This window comes from Oncorhynchus masou, chromosome 5 (assembly GCF_036934945.1).
Source record: "Oncorhynchus masou masou isolate Uvic2021 chromosome 5, UVic_Omas_1.1, whole genome shotgun sequence".
Classification (NCBI taxonomy): Eukaryota; Metazoa; Chordata; class Actinopteri; order Salmoniformes; family Salmonidae; genus Oncorhynchus; species Oncorhynchus masou.
The window spans coordinates 65,747,310-65,764,228 of record NC_088216.1 but is presented as its reverse complement, the minus strand read 5'-3'; the positions used below and the strand labels follow the sequence as shown (position 1 = coordinate 65,764,228).

At 41.5% G+C, this 16,919-nt stretch overlaps 3 protein-coding genes across 7 annotated transcripts in view; 1 reads left to right on the top strand and 2 right to left on the bottom strand.

The window, feature by feature from the left end:
* Positions 1-6,731, bottom strand: part of LOC135540117 (calcium/calmodulin-dependent protein kinase type 1-like) — a 62,950-nt gene extending 56,219 nt beyond the window's left edge. The window contains exon 1 of one of the 2 annotated variants that reach the window (XM_064966512.1): positions 6,634-6,731. Coding sequence is in view for 1 of the 2 variants with exons in the window: in XM_064966511.1 (XP_064822583.1) it covers positions 4,599-4,639 (41 nt within the window). In the remaining variant the exon portion in view is untranslated. Of the gene's footprint in view, positions 1-4,598; positions 4,641-6,633 lie in introns of those variants that run through there. The other variant, XM_064966511.1, reaches the window with a different exon arrangement.
* A 1,508-nt stretch (positions 6,732-8,239) lies between these two features.
* LOC135540115 (serine/threonine-protein kinase Nek4-like) lies at positions 8,240-14,375 on the top strand. 4 transcript variants are annotated; one of them, XM_064966506.1, is made up of 16 exons: positions 8,240-8,503; positions 8,837-9,103; positions 9,268-9,465; positions 9,601-9,708; positions 9,796-9,950; positions 10,085-10,223; positions 10,388-11,047; positions 11,160-11,207; positions 11,334-11,474; positions 11,571-11,768; positions 11,932-11,998; positions 12,419-12,537; positions 12,633-12,724; positions 12,857-13,065; positions 13,456-13,589; positions 13,676-14,375. In XM_064966506.1, the coding sequence occupies exons 1-16, from the start codon at positions 8,417-8,419 to the stop codon at positions 13,772-13,774; spliced, it is 2,721 nt and encodes a 906-aa protein (XP_064822578.1). In that variant the 5' UTR covers positions 8,240-8,416; the 3' UTR covers positions 13,775-14,375. The 4 variants fall into 4 exon arrangements, with proteins under 4 accessions (XP_064822578.1, XP_064822579.1, XP_064822577.1 ...); XM_064966507.1 differs by having other exon boundaries at positions 11,929-11,998; positions 12,636-12,724; XM_064966505.1 differs by having other exon boundaries at positions 11,929-11,998.
* A 1-nt stretch (position 14,376) lies between these two features.
* Positions 14,377-16,543, bottom strand: LOC135540116 (signal peptidase complex subunit 1-like). The gene is made up of 4 exons (XM_064966510.1): positions 16,412-16,543; positions 15,863-15,922; positions 15,688-15,774; positions 14,377-14,605 (listed from the first exon to the last, which is right to left on the bottom strand). Exons 1-4 carry the CDS (start codon positions 16,523-16,525, stop codon positions 14,480-14,482), a joined length of 387 nt encoding a protein of 128 aa, XP_064822582.1. The 5' UTR covers positions 16,526-16,543; the 3' UTR covers positions 14,377-14,479.
* Positions 16,544-16,919: the final 376 nt, after the last annotated feature.

Sequence of the window (16,919 nt, the reverse complement as noted above, 5' to 3'; positions counted from 1 at the left end):
TCGTCATGTCACCAGAATAAGACCCTGAATATTTATTGGAAAGGAGCATCAAGATAACCTTGCACTTTCACCACCCTGGTAAATTCATCATAAATTATTTCATCTATAGCCTAATAAATTGCATGGTTTCCCGAGTCGTCGTGGGAGGACCACACACCATATCATCGTGTGACTGAAAGTTTGCTTTGATAGGATGGTTTTTATATCAATATTTCATACATAATTAATTTTTGCGACACAAAAAGATCTCACCATGTCAAATGAACAAATGATCATATAGAAAATTGTACCGAAACAACCTGTTCTATCACAGCTGTTGTGATTTTGATATGGTGTTACTATACTCGCAGAAAAGTTGTTGATGGAAAAAACTTAGATACTGAAAGCTATACAAATAAAAGGAACTGAAATTAGAAGTAGACATCATAGACCAGTATGGAAAGCAATCTGCTTGGGGAAGCAGTAAGAGGAAGTCTAGTCAAATGTGTGACAGAAAGAGAGAGCCCTGTCAGTTACTCTCATTAGTAACACAAGTCATCTGGGCATTTCTGGTCTGGTAGCATGTGCAGCATCTCAATAGTCTAGTGGCTTCCTCTGCTCTCCTCTTCCTGGTCTGCACTGAGCTGAGAAGACGGGATAGCTGAGAGTAACATGGTGGAAATGTACAAGGGTATTTTCGCTTAAAACCTGTCCATTTATTATTGATCAGAGCAGTTGAAGGAAAGTAAGCAGAGAGGAAAGTATTGACGCAGCCCTAGCCTATATGCTCTCTGTGTCTGTGTTATGTGCCCTTGGTTGACACAGGTGCACTGCAAAGAGATACTGGCCAAGAGCAATGTTGTTCAGAAAGATCAAAGCTGCTAAAGTTGGCAATGGCATGGATTATAATTTTGCTATTAAAGGGTGTCTTCTTATACTGTACCTCTACCTTAACCACTGTTAAAGTCTAAGTGTCACAATTTCTAACGAAGGTAGTTCCTCTCCCTGTTCAGGCGGCGCTCGGCGGTCGGCGTCGCCGGCCTACTAACCATCACCGATCCTTTTTTCCTTTTCTGTTTGTTTTGTATTTGGTTCTTCCACACCTGGTTTCATTTGCCTTCATTTCTGTGTGTATATATTTACCCTGTTGCCTGCCTAGGTTTGTGCTGGATTGTTTTATTTTGTGATGTTGCTCAGTGAGGTTGGGCCCGATTTTTTGTTTCATGCATTTAATAAGAGTGTGTTATTTAGGAGCTTGTTTGTTCCTCTTTGCGTGAGTAACGGGTGTCTCTATTGTCGAGGGCGTTTGACTTTTGGATTGTGCCATACTTGTATTTGGTGGACTTGCCTATTAAAAGTACGCATCTCAGACATCTCTGCTCTCCTGCGCCTGACTCCTCCACCTACCTCCTAACGCAACTTTGTCACACTAAGTGTGTCGATGTGATGTATTATAATATGTTTATCCACTGTGCTGGCAAAATGGATGGGTTTTATACAGTACAATATACATCTTAGCCGCAGGAAGATGTTCTGAGTTGGAAGTGCTGTTTTTCTTTTCCTGTTATAATAACACATTCTATCTATTTCATTTGCCTAGTGGCATACAGTTACGGAGAAACGTTGGGGGAGAAATCTTAGCAGGTTAGAGACATTTCATGCAATTATACGTCATTTAGGAGACATTATCAGAATATTTGTTAATACTACATAAAGGACCAAAATGAGTGGCTACTCTGACACTGTCAAACGGATAAATAAAATTGCCCTGGGCCCGGTTTCACAAAAACAGCTAAGTTCATTGATAGAACCATAGGATCCAATGGTTCTGAGATTAATTGAACTTTAAGGTGTTTTTGCCAAACCGAGCCTTGGTCTTGACCTGTCTCAGGGCCAAAAAAAAGAAGAGAGAAGGGGCCTCCCGGGTGGCGCAGTGGTCTAAGGCCCTGCATCGCAGTGCTAGCTGTGCCACCAGAGACTCTGGGTTTGATCCACGGGCTCTGTCGCAGCTGGCCGCGACCATGACACCCAGCATCGTCCGGGTTCGGGAGGTTTTGGCCAGCAGGGATATCCTGTCTCATCGCACACTAGTGACTCCTGTGGTGGGCAATGCGCAGTGCACGCTGACCAGGTCGCCAGGTGTACGGTGTTTCCTCTGACACATTGGTGCTTCCGGGTTGGATGTGTGTTGTGTCAAGAAGCAGTGCGGCTAGGTTGGGTTGTGTTTCAGAGGATGCATGGCTCTCGACCTTGGCCTCTCCCAAGTCCGTACGGGAGACAAGACTGTAACTACTACCAATTGGGGAGAAAAAAGGGCTAAAAATAAATACATTTTTTTTTTACTAAAAAAAGGAGACGCACAGATTGTACAATAATAGGAGTAAATATATAAATATTATAGGCAAGAGTAAGCTACTAAATCAACTTTCCAGTGGCATTGACTCACCCAATGATGAAGATAGCATGAATAGGGGTAGCCTAGGCCTCTCACCGTACTGGTGATGGTCTCAACATAGGCCTGAGCGACTTTGAAAAAAAAGTGCTGTTCATCCGAGGTGTTGACAAAATAAATGGTAGCTTCTACTGACAAATTAGTGTTCTCGTTTTAGCAGTAGCCATTTGCTTTACAAAGGTATTTTCCGCTATGGTATTATGACATTTGCAAAAGGCCTTTCGCTATTCACTGACAGTGCAAAGAGAAATTGAATCCATAGAACCCATTCAAGTCAGGATTAACAGCCATTTGGAGCATACCCATTTACCAGTTAAATTACCAGGGTGAGGTTCCAAAACCCTTCCCAGCTAGCATATTTGGTTCCTTAGAAATTGTGGGAATGTACATTTTTGGTTTCCCATTGATTCTGGGAACGAAGCTATAAGTTTCCTGACCTTTAAAACTGAACATTTTTTAACGTTCTGAGAACAGAAGTGAAAATGTTGTCCGTTTTTTTGAATGTACATTTCTAGGTTGCAGGGAGGTTCTGAGAATGTTTTTCTATGGTTCCCTGAAAGTTTTCCTATGAGATTTTATTAACATTCTGATAGCAAAAATAATAGGTTATTTGAAGGTAATTAAATAACATTCTGAGAACATGTTAAAATAAGACTTTTAATAACACTGCTAGCTAGTTTGGATTAACTGTTTTGAACACAGAACACATTAGAAATGAGATATAAATGCATTTGCTTAAGCATTTATAATGCATTTTTTTATGTGGCATGGCGTCAGTGATATTCAAACCTATGATCTTCTGCTCTTTATCCATGGAATTAGGCCACTGCTCCACCAGGATGGAGCTAGCATGCAATGTTGTTGTTTTTTAACCCATACCAAGCTGTTCATTTTTGTCTGTTCAAACAGACCCTAATTTCAAAGGAAACAAGCACTCATTAAGATCAGGTTTAGCCAATTTGTGGACGCGGCCAACACACCTGAACACACTTAACAAGATAGATGATAGAGTTTTGTTGATGCTGAGAACGGAATGTATATGTTTTTAAATAACATTCAAGAACGTTAATAATATTTTCTTATGTTTTTATGGAAAGTTTTCTTAATGTTCTGAGAACAGGACTTTAAATTGAACCATGGGGAAACCTGTAGAAAACGCTAAACTGAAGTACTGGAATTCCCACAAAAGAACGTTGTTTCTCAATGTTCTGAGAACATGACTTTAAATAGAACCACGAAGAAACGTTATGCTGTACTGAAATTCCCACAGAAGAACATTGTTTCCTAACGTTATCTGAACAGTTTGAGAATATTACTTTAAATAAAACCATGAGGAAACCTGTAGAAAACGTTATGGGAAGGATGTATGCAAAATAATCAAAGGACAATCACGCTCTCACCCAGTTCTAATAATTATATGGCTCTCAGAACATTATGTGCTAGCTGGGTTCTATGGATTATATTTCTATGGTAGCAAGTTGTTCGTTATTTGGAGCGTGTGCTGCCCAAATTCAGTCAGGAGTAATTATATAATTTAGAAAACATTATTTCATTTTATCAGGGGGTGCTACAGCACCCCTACTTCCCTCAGCTATGGTATAGAGTATCAGCATATGCATTTAAGCATATGCTGCAAAATGCTTGAGACACTTCTGTAACTCAGTTGAACAGGACAGAGGACAGGCCAATGAACACAGACAATTGTAGATTTATCCAAGATCCACAATACAATGTACATATTAACCTATTCAGGCTTATAGAGCTGAAGTTGAGCTCTCAAAAGGGACAAAAACAATAGAAAGAGTTCCAAAAGAGCAAGGGATAAGTGTCTTCAACCAAACAAGGATTATTTTATATAAAAACAGTAGGGCTTGAGACTTGCATAACAGCAGACAGGAGCAGTTAGGAGAAGTTATAAAGGGAAGTTGAAGAGGACCACATGCAGGTAGAGCTCCCAACAATGTTCTGAGAGAAACAAGCTTTTCTGTTTGATTAGATCGTTTGCATTCATCAGGAAACGTCAAGACACCCAGCGACATATCCGGGAGGCAACAGGATTGTGCAGGCTTTTTGGATAAAAAGATATAACCATAACCACATTCCTAAGAGCTATTTGACATGCAGCATTCGCCCCTGTTAAGCTTATTGAGAGAAGCACTGTACTCACTGGTTTCCCATTGCTGCGCAGTGGACAGAAGAAACACACATACAGAAAAGTGCTGATATATATGAGAAGGCAGTTTGACAAACTGGGAGTTTCTGAAACCTGTGACCTCACAGGCTTGCAGCAAAAGAGATAAGGAGTCCCTTTTTAGATCCAACCACACATACACACAGAGTCACACATACACACACAGACACAAACATAGTGACAGCCACACGCATGCACATCCACACACAGTCACACGTACACACACAGACACAAAGGAAGTGGGGAGACCCATTGGCAAGCCCTCTTGCTTCATAAGGCCTCAGTAACATGCAATGGAAAATTAAAAACTTCCTGGCCATTTCTCTGAAACTCATATTGAGTACAATCTGTCTGTAAAGATCCTCCAGCTTATCTATCTTTATTGTATAATGTCATCATTCACTTAGTGATAGAGATAATTTCCTGATCACACACAGCTAGTTAGACTGGACTATCCTAGCAGCATAGCTGTCATATGAGCATGGCAGAGAATGCCAAAGGGCAGCAGGGATGTGTGTGTATGTGTATGTTTATGTGTGTGAGTTTGTGCATGATATTGGCCCCCAACAGAGAACAGGGACAGAGGTGTGCATAGGAACAATGAAACAGTATGATATAACAAAAAGAAAACAAATCAGGTTAAAAACATGGTCATTTATTTAATTTTTTATTTTACTAGGCAAGTCAGTTAAGAAAAAATTCTTATATTCAATGACAGCCTAGGAACGGAGGGTGAACTTCCTGCTTAGGGGCAGAACGACAGACCTTGTCAGCTTGCTGGTTTGAACTTGCAACCTTCCGGTTACTAGTCCAACGCTCTAACCACTAGGCTACCCTGCTGCCCCACTCTATATGCTATAAGTTTTCAAAATTGCTCTAGCCTAACAGTCATTCCAGACAAGCCTTGAGCAAATACATGCTGTGTCCCCAGTCGCTTTTATCCACTGTAGATAACACACCTTTATATGTTTGGCCTATTGACATAACTTTACCCCCTATGACAAGAAGTCAAGAACACGTTGGCTATCCTTACTGATAAATCCACATTGAGAGCTGCCACATGAGTGTCTCTGTGTTACAGTAACATCTCTCTTTCCATACACAGATATCACATTCTCCTTGTCATGATAACATCCTGATCTGAACCACAAGCTCATCTGGGGCACCGGTGTCCAGGACACTAAGCAAATCCCTTTCAAAATGAGCTTATTAATTGATAAGCCGCCTTCTCCTTCGAGCTGGCATGTGGAAAGAAAGCGATGGTGTATGTGTGCGTGTCGTGTCTGTGTGTATGTGTGTGTGTGCATGTATGTGTGTGAATATCATTGACCATTGACTCTAAAAAAATTATGAACACAAATGAGAGAGAGAGAGAGAGAGAGAGAGAGAGAGAGAGAGAGAGAGAGAGAGAGAGAGAGAGAGAGAGAGGAAAATGCAAAATACCTCAAGCATTCCAGTTCAGTAAGGCACTAAACACGTATGTACAAAAAGTACAATAAGTATAACACACTCTCAGATGTGAATAATAATTTTGATGGGAAATTAAACACTGCTTTCAGTTTATCTTTGTTCTATTGGTTTGCACACACTCCATCAGTCCCTCTGATATCCACTGAGAAATACACAGAGTGCCATAAACAAATATGCCCTTCATTATCTGGGCATTATTAATATTAATGTAATACATTAGCATGCATATTATGAATGAACATTCCATATGACGGGGCACTGTCCGTCTCTCCGGCAGAGTCATAACCTGGTTTCATTCTGTGATGTCAATCAGCTCCGTTAAACTATTACTTTCCATACATTATTAATTTCAACTATTAAGAAACTATATTTATAAACTTAATAAACTATTTAGGCTAACGTTTAACATTTCAAACAGACCAGAAATGTCAACTATTCTCGCGTTTAGGGCATGTTTCCATATAGCGAATACATCTCGATTATGTCAATAATTTTCCTCTTGTTCAGACAATGTTACAATCAACATGACAGAGACTCATACCTGTAAATTGCACGATCTCAAAGGTCGTTTCCTTCTTCACTGCTTCTCCAAATTAGACTCACGGCGTTCGCCGAAAAACTGGATTCGACACCCCCCATCAGCACTCTCCTGACGTCAGGCAAAGAGCGGAGGGAGTGGCCAACACACAAGGGGCCGAACATTCTTGTTAATCAACCAATCAATAACCTGTTTGTGGCACACAGGTAAGCAAGCTGCTTCATAATTGGTTTATTTTATTTGCTTGGCATTCCTTCATGAACGGTCCAAGGACACATCTTTACTTTCACCATTCAATTTTTTATTATTATGTTAATTTATATAGAATGATGAAAGTAGCAATCAAAAAGGCTATCTGGACTTGTAAATTGTCCCAGATGATTAGATACATCGTTAGGCTATAGATAGACAGGCTATATAAAGCCTACTAAAGACATCCAACAAATTAATATTTCATTAGATGGGCCATGTGTTACAATGATGACATGTCGTAGAAGTAGGCTACATCCATTCCCACTGGAATTGTATTCAATATGCCTATCTGTATTGTCGCTATAGGCTATACACAATGTCAGGGTGAGAAGAATAGACAACATAAGTTATCAATGACTAAAGCAAGATGAAAATCAAACAAACTGCACCACCAACTTTGTTAGAATCAACTGCCCTCTAGTGGATGATATGATAGTGGCGTTACCTCATAGATGACTCATTATTTTCCATCCATCTCAAATAGAAATCCACATTCATTCATGAGACTTTATGCATGACATTATAGGGACTCAATATAGGCTATTGAATACACGTTGGGGGCATGACTATAAACAATACTATTTGTAATTAAGCATTTTCTGAATATCGATGCAATTGCAATAGAACTCAGTGATGTGTGAAAGGCAGACAGCATTGAGCTATAAAAGAATGTGTGAAAGGTAGATGCACACAAAAAACGTTGTGCAATATTCGGGGAACCCTTCCATACAACAACTGTCACCACATTTTCGACCCTAGTCGTATATGGGATTTTAACTAAACTATAACTAAACCAACTAAACCAAGATAGACCGCAGCCTGTCATTTTCAATGGGAACAGTAAAGTCATAGTGGGCAGAACAGGCAAGGTGGGAAGCCAAGCACGAGCTAGCGAGATCCCATTGGCCCGTTCTAGCATACATCTGCATATTTCCTTTAGGGAACGCCTACTCTGTGATATGCGCATGTGCAAAAACATTATTTCGACTTTGCACTCCTTCCAAACAACACGATTTGTAAAAACGTTGGTAAAGGCTAAAGTCTACAAAAAGTAGTCCACTCAGTTCATAACATAGTCTAGTTTTGGGAGTAGAAAAGTGTATTGAGATCAAATGTTTCATCGATGACAAAATTTGCAGAATGTAGGCCAAAATCCATCCTCGTTCCATCTTCTCCCACTACCCGCCAGTGGGCTTCCTCTCACTACCATATTTGGTAGTGAATGGAAACGCCAAACGGATGCTTCATATTTATACATCCAGTGAAATATCTGTATCATTGTTCTATCTGTGGTACACCCGTCAAACAAACGTCGACGTTGATGTACCAGTTGCCTAGTAACGAAAAAGCTACTGATGATTTCCTGTTTTGAAAATCGTCCTGTTGGTACATTAGCCTTCGCTAAGTAAGTTAGATATCTGGATTTATTATGTCCAGAAAATGGGAGATATTCGCAGGTTTTCTTCAATTAAGTAGTTAGATTATACCCTTTGAATTCGGGGTAATATTTACAGAGATTGGACGATTTGAAGTCATGAATAATTACATGTTTATCAGAGTTGTTGGAAAGGGGAGTTATGGAGAGGTGAATCTGGTGAAACACAAAACAGACCGTAAACAGGTAATACAACAATCCACTTCAAAACAGGGTTTCAATAATGTTATAATAGCTTTGTTTGGTCGACTCTGATACATTTCTTCCTTCCCTTTCATGAATCAAGTTAGCAAGTAGCTAGCTAAGCTAACCAACCAACTTTGATAGTGCCAATACCAAGGGATCTACAAATAATGTTTACCATTTAGAAATAAATAACTGCGGCATTTGTGGTGAACATTCTGTCTAGACGCATTTGTGACAAAACTGGCTAGACAGAATGTTCACCACTAATGCATCGAGACAGAATGTTCGCAGAGTGCAGCACGTGTCGAACCCGTTTCTTCTATTTTTTTTTAGTATGTCATAAAGAAGTTGAACTTGACCACGTCCTCGAAACGTGAGCGGCGAGCCGCGGAACAGGAGGCTCAGCTTCTCTCGCGACTACGACACCCAAACATCGTGACTTACAGGGAGTCGTGGGAAGGAGAAGACTGCCAACTCTACATCGCCATGGGCTTCTGCGAGGGAGGCGACCTCTACCATAGACTCAAGCAACAGAAGGGGGAACTCCTACCTGAAAGGCAGGTGGTGGAGTGGTTCGTCCAGATAGCTATGGCCCTCCAGGTACATTCAAGTGCATTTAATCAAATCATAGCTGAGATATTATATACAGATCGATTGATATGCTGCAACATCTGCTTTGCCCCCAGCCATTACCTTTGGCGTAGGCCGAGGCTTACTTACAGGAGGGTTACAGTGACAACACCATGTTCTCTGTTGAATTGTAGTATCTACATGAGGAGCATATCTTGCACCGGGACCTAAAGACCCAGAATATCTTCCTCACCAAGACGAACATCATTAAAGTAGGAGACCTTGGCATCGCCCGGGTTCTGGAGAATCAGAACGACATGGCCAGCACTCTAATAGGAACACCGTACTACATGAGCCCGGAGCTGTTTTCCAACAAACCCTACAACCACAAGGTACTGTGTGTATACAGTAGATCCATGCTTGAGATCATCACTGTTGAAGCCCCAGTTATGTTGAGCCAGAAGGAATCTGAGGAGGTAGATGCTGTTGTGTGCACTAGGCTAACTCAACCCTCCTTTTATTCCCAGTCTGACGTGTGGGCGCTGGGCTGCTGTGTATACGAGATGTCCACCCTGAAACATGCCTTCAATGCCAAGGACATGAACTCACTCGTTTACCGCATTGTAGAGGGAAAGGTCAGTCCCTTACATCTTGCCCAAATTATTAGTCATGATGACAGATTATTTGTCTGCTACTAGATTAATTGATCTATGTCTTTCCAGCTGCCTCAGATGCCGAGTAAGTATGACCCTCAGCTGGGCGCTCTGATAAAGAGCATGCTGTGTAAGAGACCAGAGGACAGACCTGATGTCAAACTCATCCTACGTCAGCCCTACATCAAACGACAAATCGCCATGTTTTTAGAGGCCACCAAAGAGTAGGTGGCATTATCTGTTGTAATACCTGGCTAGTACTCTCTCTCTCGTCTATGTATGTTGAACCAAGAGTTAGTAAATTAAGTGTGTTGGATTGATCTCATCTTGGATGCCTTGTTTGTTTGATTCACTCCAGGAAAACTGCCAAGTCCAGAAAGAAAGTGGTTGGTGGCAGTCGCAGACCCAATAGTGCAGCATTTGTGGTTTCGTCTCAGCCAGGGCCTGAGCGCCCCCCTCAATGTCCCCAGCCAGACCCAAACACCAGAGGGAAAAGTGTGAGTTAACAGCTAACAGAACAGCACTAAAATACAGTGGATAACATCTATATTTTTTTATAGAGAGGGGCCATGAAGTAAAAACGATGCTCATCAAGTCCCACGAGTGTCTTGATTTTTTTCATTGCGGTGTGTTTGTTCTGTTTTTTTGTTATAATTCATAGAAGGAAGAGATCAACACACAGGAGCACAAAGGACGCAATGGAATCACACAGGACACCCCACCCCAGACACATCTAACAACCAAATCCCCTACACAAGACATTCTCAACACCACTGGTGTGTCTTTGGCAACCATCAGTAAAATTGACATTGATCTCCAGACACAGGAAGAGACAAACACCCAGAGAGGGGATCCTCCCCAGACCGTGTCCAACGCCAGGGCAGATAATGACACTCTTTGTCAGAGCTCTGTGGAGGAGCAGATGGGAGGGAATCCGGATCCCCCCCCCTCCCTGCCTCATCCACGCAGGCTGCTATCAAGTGTCAGTACCAGGGAAGAGGAGAGCAAGACCACCAATGGACCTGTAATGCAGGGTGCCCCAAAGACCAGAGACCGAGTCAGAACCTCTGTAGAGAGAACTGTGAACACGGACGATAACGATGACACAATGGAGCTACTCAAGGATGTGGTCATTGAGAGCCCAGCTACTGGACATAGTATATGTCTGGGTGTTTCTACCAGTTTTTCTGAGTTAAGGTCTGCAGGACAACTCAAAGTGGAATCCACTGGACAGACGTTTGAAGTAAATATAGAGAACAAGGATGACACCAGGAATCTTCTCAAGGAGGTTCCTGCACACAAACATACTGCCGTTGTCAAAGTAAGTGCCTGGCTTTGTGGATGGGGAATGATACTATCATGTGCTGCATGCAGTGCACATACGGCATACATTTGGTGAATGAGAGTAAGCCTCTGTGTTATTGTCTTTAAAGGAGAGCTTGGTATCCACAGAAAAGCTCTTAGAGCCCCTTCCTTCTGTGGTAAGAACATGATTTTACCTGTGTTTGATCATGCATAGTCTACTCTACCAGACTCCAGACATTATTGAGATATCACAATATTTTAGAGGTCATTGACACTGGTTTATGTTTTATCGGTGTATGTAGGCACCCTGTCATTTGGAGCCCCTCCCCCCAGTCCCAGAGCAGGACACGCCCCCTCTGTGTACCCCCTCCTCCTCTGAACCCTCTGTCTCCTGCCAACGTAGACAAAGGGACAGGGGGCGGATACAGAGTGATCAGGACAAGGTGAGGACAGTGTCAGGAAATTTTTATCATGGCTTTGGGCTATCAAACTGTACTTTATAACAAAAGGCTCCACATCCCTTGCTTGTTCTTCTACAGTGGAATAAAGTAGCAGCTCCTAGACCTCTACCGCCTCCTCCTATTAATGCACTGGTAGTGGAGGTGAAGAAGAGAAGCAGGACAAACACAGATAAGAAGAGGGCCACCACAACAACTTCCGTCACAACCATTAGCTCCTCCAAGGACGGCAACACTCCACTGCCACAGGGGGGCGAAATCGATTTAACAATTAACAAGGTAGATTTGTGTTACCGCACACAAAAAAACTGTCTTGAGGTCTGGCATGTATATTGTAAAGAAGTGTGTTGTGTTGGTCCCACTCACAAGTGCCCCTAATACTATGTATTTACACAGTAGATACATAGGCAGGTAACGTTAATAACATCTCTACTGCTAGCAGGAGCGTCCTCTGACTGCCAGGGAGAGGAGAAGACTGAGGCAGTCCCAGCAGAACCCCAGCCAACCAAGTAAATAATAATAATTAGGGGGCACTTATATAGTCCTGTTTCACTGTATGTACAAGTGTGAATTATTATTTATTTATTTTGCACATCCTACTCCCCTGAGACACCCTCAGAGTGTGGTCACAGCCAGGGGATCAGCCATTATTGATATCGATCCTTGAGCAATTAGGGTTAATTGCCTTGCTCAAGGGCAGAACAACATATTTGTACCTTGTCGGCTCGGGGTTTGAATCCAGCAACCTTCCGTTTACTGGCCTAATGCTCCTAACCGCCAGGCTACTCCAACCTCTGTTGTCAATATTTCATATGACCATGGGACCAGAAGGGATTAGCAAGGGACATTTTGTCGAGTATAGTCTGCCTATTTGAACAATAAAGTGGTAGCTCTGCTTACTATTGCTAACTGTAGTATTCTTCTTTCAGTTGTCAATGCAGAAAGAAGGGTGTCTTATGATGTTGCCTCTTTACATAATAAGCAGCCAGAGTCCCAGAACTCCACTGTCACTCGCTCTGTATCTGAAATTGGAAAGGAAACCAACCAGGTAAATATAGGTTCATCTCCATTGTCTTACTTTTTCAGTAAGCTACAAGTTCAAAATATGGCTTCAGTCTATAACAGTGGTGTGTGTTCCTGTAGCAGGACAGGTTTTTGGGGCGCCCATCAGACGAAGACGAATGCAGCTCCTCCACCAGCTCAACAGATCACTCCGAGGAGGACTGCAAAGAGGGGTAAAAGCAATTTGTGGCTCTTTGGGAGCAGTGCCACACCACACCCATAGAAGTACATTACCCCCTTTGTGTTGCTGTTAATGTTCACATTTAAATCTGACACATTGTTATTTTCTTCTTTTTACATTGCAGAAAGAGTGAATCCAGTGATATGCAGGACCTGGTTCAGATGATGACCCAGACATTGCGAATGGATGGCAGAGATACTGTTAGTGAGCTGGATGGTGTTAGATCTACTCCACTACCTGAGTTTAAGCTGAACAGGAAGTATAGGGACACCCTGATGCTGCATGGGAAAGCTAGAGAGGAGCAGGAGTTCCACTTCAGTGAATTATCCACCGGTAAGTCTCAGCCAAAACAGTCTCTCGGAGCTTCCCTAGCACAGGGTTGCCCAAACTCAGTCCTGTGGCCTCCTTGGATGCACATTTTAGTTTTTGCCCTAGCACTACACTAATTCAAATAGTCAAAGCTTGATGATGAGTTGGTTATTTAAATCAGCTGTGTAGTGCTTTTGGAGAAAAAAGTACACCCAGGGGGAGGCCCAGGACCGAGTTTGGGAAACTCTGCCCGATTAGATTCTATCTGTTGTCTACATACTTGCATGTTTCAATGCAAAATTGCTCAGTCGACATGATCTGGCTTATCAGTGAGAAATCTATTTATTTCTTATGGAGGAATAAATGGTTTTCTGTGAAACTTATATTTCTTGTATTCAACCCACCTCTTACAAGGCACCACATCTGGACCGGCAAAGATCCGCAGAGCAATTGAGCACCTGAAAACAGATGTGGTGAAGGGACTTGGCGTGAAGCTGTTGGACAGAGTCCTGGACATAATGGAGGACGATGACGAGGACAAACGAGAGGTTAGGATTGAAAATGGCATCCATGATACAGTCCTTTTTAGCCAGACATGGTTGTAACTTGTTTTCTTTTCTTTCTTCACACACAGCTGTGTCTTCGGAAGCAGATGGGAGATGACAAGTACCAGTCATATGCTTTGATGGTGCGGCAGCTAAAATTCTTTGAAGATGTTTCTTTCAAGGGTTAGGATCAGCTAATGAAAAATGCATTTACACACAAGCAATGTAAGACTTTTTGTATAGACAATCATATCTCCATTTCTATGTACATGTAGACTATTTTTATACCTCACTTTAAAAGCAAATTTAGAAAATACATGGCATCCATGGTAGTCCTTTTTAGCTGGACATGGTTGTAATGTTTTCTTTCTTCACACACAGCTGTGTCTAATTTTCCGTACAGGTTACAATATGCAATGAATTTGAGTCTTCTGTTACTGTGTCCACCTGTCAGATAGGTAGATTATTGTAGCAAAATACTAATAAAATGAGTTAATATTTAGAATGCAAACTAGTGAAACGAGATGTACCTATAAATACTACATAGGAAATCCTTAATTTGCTGATTGTATAATATAAGTTGCAGGATGTAGAAGTAGTGTAGATATTTCCAACCCCTCTTGACTTTGAAAATTGTTTGTTTTGATTTATCCACATGATTAAACAGTTGGGACAACATCAACATGTGTGAAATCGACAAAGTAGCCACAGTAGCAGAAATTAGTTTGACATGAGACATTCCACCACTGATTGAACAGTCACTGTTAATAAAGGCTTCCTTTAAACTTCCTTCCCTTGGTCCTTCAAACAAGTATTTATTGTACAGACAAACAATGATGGTTGCTTTCAGTTACAAAACGTGTCTTGGGCAAACTGGTACAAACATTCATGAGCTACTTGTGCTTCTTCTTCTTCAGATTCTCCTGAGGCTTTTGCTGGGTTTCTCCCGTAGTCTCTGGTAGGGCTGGCTGCCAGGAGAGGGGGTTCTGTCTGTACATGGGCCAGGGGGGCAGGGTCAGCTGAGACAGAAGGTGGTGGTGAGGGAAAGATTGAGATGTTAAATAAAGGTGAAATAAAAATAAATAAAAAAACCAGGTAGGCAAGTTGAGAACAAGTTCTCATTTACAATTACGACCTGGCCAAGATAAAGCAAAGCAGTTCGACACATTCAACAACACAGAGTTGCACATGGAGTAAAACAAACAGTCAATAATACAGTAGAAAAATAAGTCTATATACAATGTGAGCAAATGGGGGGAGATAATGGAGGTAAAGGCAAAAAAAAGGCCTTGGGGGCGAGGTAAATACAATATAGCACGTAAAACACTGGAATGGTAGATTTGCAGTGGAAGAATGTGCAAAGTAGCAAAATAAATAAATACAGTGTGGGAAGAGGTAGTTGTTTGGGCTAAATTATAGATGGGCTATGTACAGGTGTAATCTGTGAGCTGCTCTGACAGCTGGTGCTTAAAGCTAGTGAGGGAGATAAGTGTTTCCAGTTTCAGAGATTTTTGTAGTTAGTTCCAGTCATTGGCAGCAGAGAACTGTAAGGAGAGGCGGCCAAAGGAGGAATTGGCTTTGGGGGTGACCAGTGGTGGGTAGTGTATGGGGCTTTGGTGACGGATGGCACTGTGATAGACTGCATCCAATTTATTGAGTAGGGTATTGGAGGCTATTTTGTAAATGACATCGCCGTAGTCAAGGATCGCTAGGATGGTCAGTTTTACGAGGGTATGTTTGGCAGCATGAGTGAAGGATGCTTTGTTGCGAAATAGGAAGCCAATTCTAAATTTAACTTTGGATTGGAGATGTTTGATGCGAGTCTGGAAGGAGAGTTTACAGTCAAACCAGACACCTAGGTATTTGTAGTTGTCCACATATTCTAAGTCAGAACCATCCAGAGTAGTGATGTTGGACAGGTGGGCAGGTGCAGGCAGCGATGTAAATCAGAAGAGTTAGTTTGGGTCCCGTAAAAGCAGATTGGAGTCAACGTGGGTCTGTGGGTGCACTATTTGCACAAGTGCAACATTATTTTCTGCTTGGCACAACTGAAAACATTTCAAATAAACATACAGGGAGAATGGAATGAAACTTAACTCACCAAACAAGACACAGCGAAACCTCCTAACACTATGTATACAGTCCACCCAAACTGTTCAATGATGAGGCCGTAAGCAAATCCAATCACCTGGAGGGTAATACAAGGGGTTAGCCTAGTGTAAAAACAACACGTATGAAAAGTCAATTTTATTAGGTATGTTTGACAGGCCACTCACCGCTGAGACAAGTATGATTCCTTGGAAGATCTGCTCCGCCAGTTTCTGTCCTTTATAATCCTATAACATCACATCAAGTTTTATTTTTGAGGAAGGACTGGTAGATGGTTGATCACAACTGGAAAACTAATATCTGACGTGTCAATAATCAAAACAAATCAGGAAGGTTCATCCGAAGTGGTGACTTAAAGATGGTTGTGAATATTATATCTAAGCTTTGTTATTGAGGATGCATTTCTACATTTGGTTACGACAGGTTCATAGACGTGCTATATAGGCATCTAGCTGGCTAGCATCCAAACAATAAATATGAAATGGATTTATGGTTGTGATGAAGAGCTAACTAATTACCATAGCGTTAGTCTTAACCATGTTCAATATGATTACTGAATCGGTCTAACTAACTTGTGTAGCTCGCTAGCTAGTTGCCAATTACCACTTGCCACATTACCACTACGTTACCTTGATATTTGTAGCAACAGGCTAACGTTTTTAAATTGGTAGTTATTTGTAACAGTCGGCGAGTTCACAAATAATTCAAACTCTTACCATGTGTGTTGGAATGGAGTTGAATATTGACAACATCTTGCTATGTTGGATAATCAGATGAAAGAAGAAAAAGTATTCAATTTGTCTGGTTAGACATCCGGTTTCAAAAAGCATACGTAGTATTTCGAAGGACCCCAGACTGTTGATGCATTCAAGCGCATCAGAACTGCGCGAGTCTTGTGCAGCTACACAACGTTACTACATCTCGTCCTCTAATTAAGTTAACCCACCCCTTCAACGACTATAAAAATAGCTAAATACTTATACAATTCAAAGTGATGTTGTGCTAGTGAACTCCATTGTAATTTTTGATTATCCTACAGTAGACTGCGATTTAAATACAGGCAAATATGTAAGCAACTATGGCCATTGAAGTTAACAGGCAACATACTTGTTGATGCTGAGTTGGAGTAACAGAACATATACTCATCCTTTCCTTTACCCTAGATTGTATGGCTATGTTGTTTTAATAAGAAACAATTTGACTTGGTTTAGAAATCATAGCGTA

What these genes read in the sequence shown, in the direction of transcription:
- LOC135540115 (XM_064966505.1), top strand. Translation starts at nt 8,417, where the DNA reads ATGAATAATTACATGTTTATCAGAGTTGTTGGAAAGGGGAGTTATGGA. An exon ending in AGATAGCTATGGCCCTCCAG is followed by an intron (nt 9,104 to 9,267) that starts GTACATTCAAGT and finishes GTTGAATTGTAG; the next exon opens with TATCTACATGAGGAGCATAT. An exon ending in ACAAACCCTACAACCACAAG is followed by an intron (nt 9,466 to 9,600) that starts GTACTGTGTGTA and finishes TTTTATTCCCAG; the next exon opens with TCTGACGTGTGGGCGCTGGG.
- LOC135540116 (XM_064966510.1), bottom strand. Translation starts at nt 16,525, where the DNA reads ATGCTTTTTGAAACCGGATGTCTAACCAGACAAATTGAATACTTTTTC. An exon ending in GAATCATACTTGTCTCAGCG is followed by an intron (nt 15,775 to 15,862) that starts GTGAGTGGCCTG and finishes ATTACCCTCCAG; the next exon opens with GTGATTGGATTTGCTTACGG. An exon ending in GTTTCGCTGTGTCTTGTTTG is followed by an intron (nt 14,606 to 15,687) that starts GTGAGTTAAGTT and finishes CTTCTGTCTCAG; the next exon opens with CTGACCCTGCCCCCCTGGCC.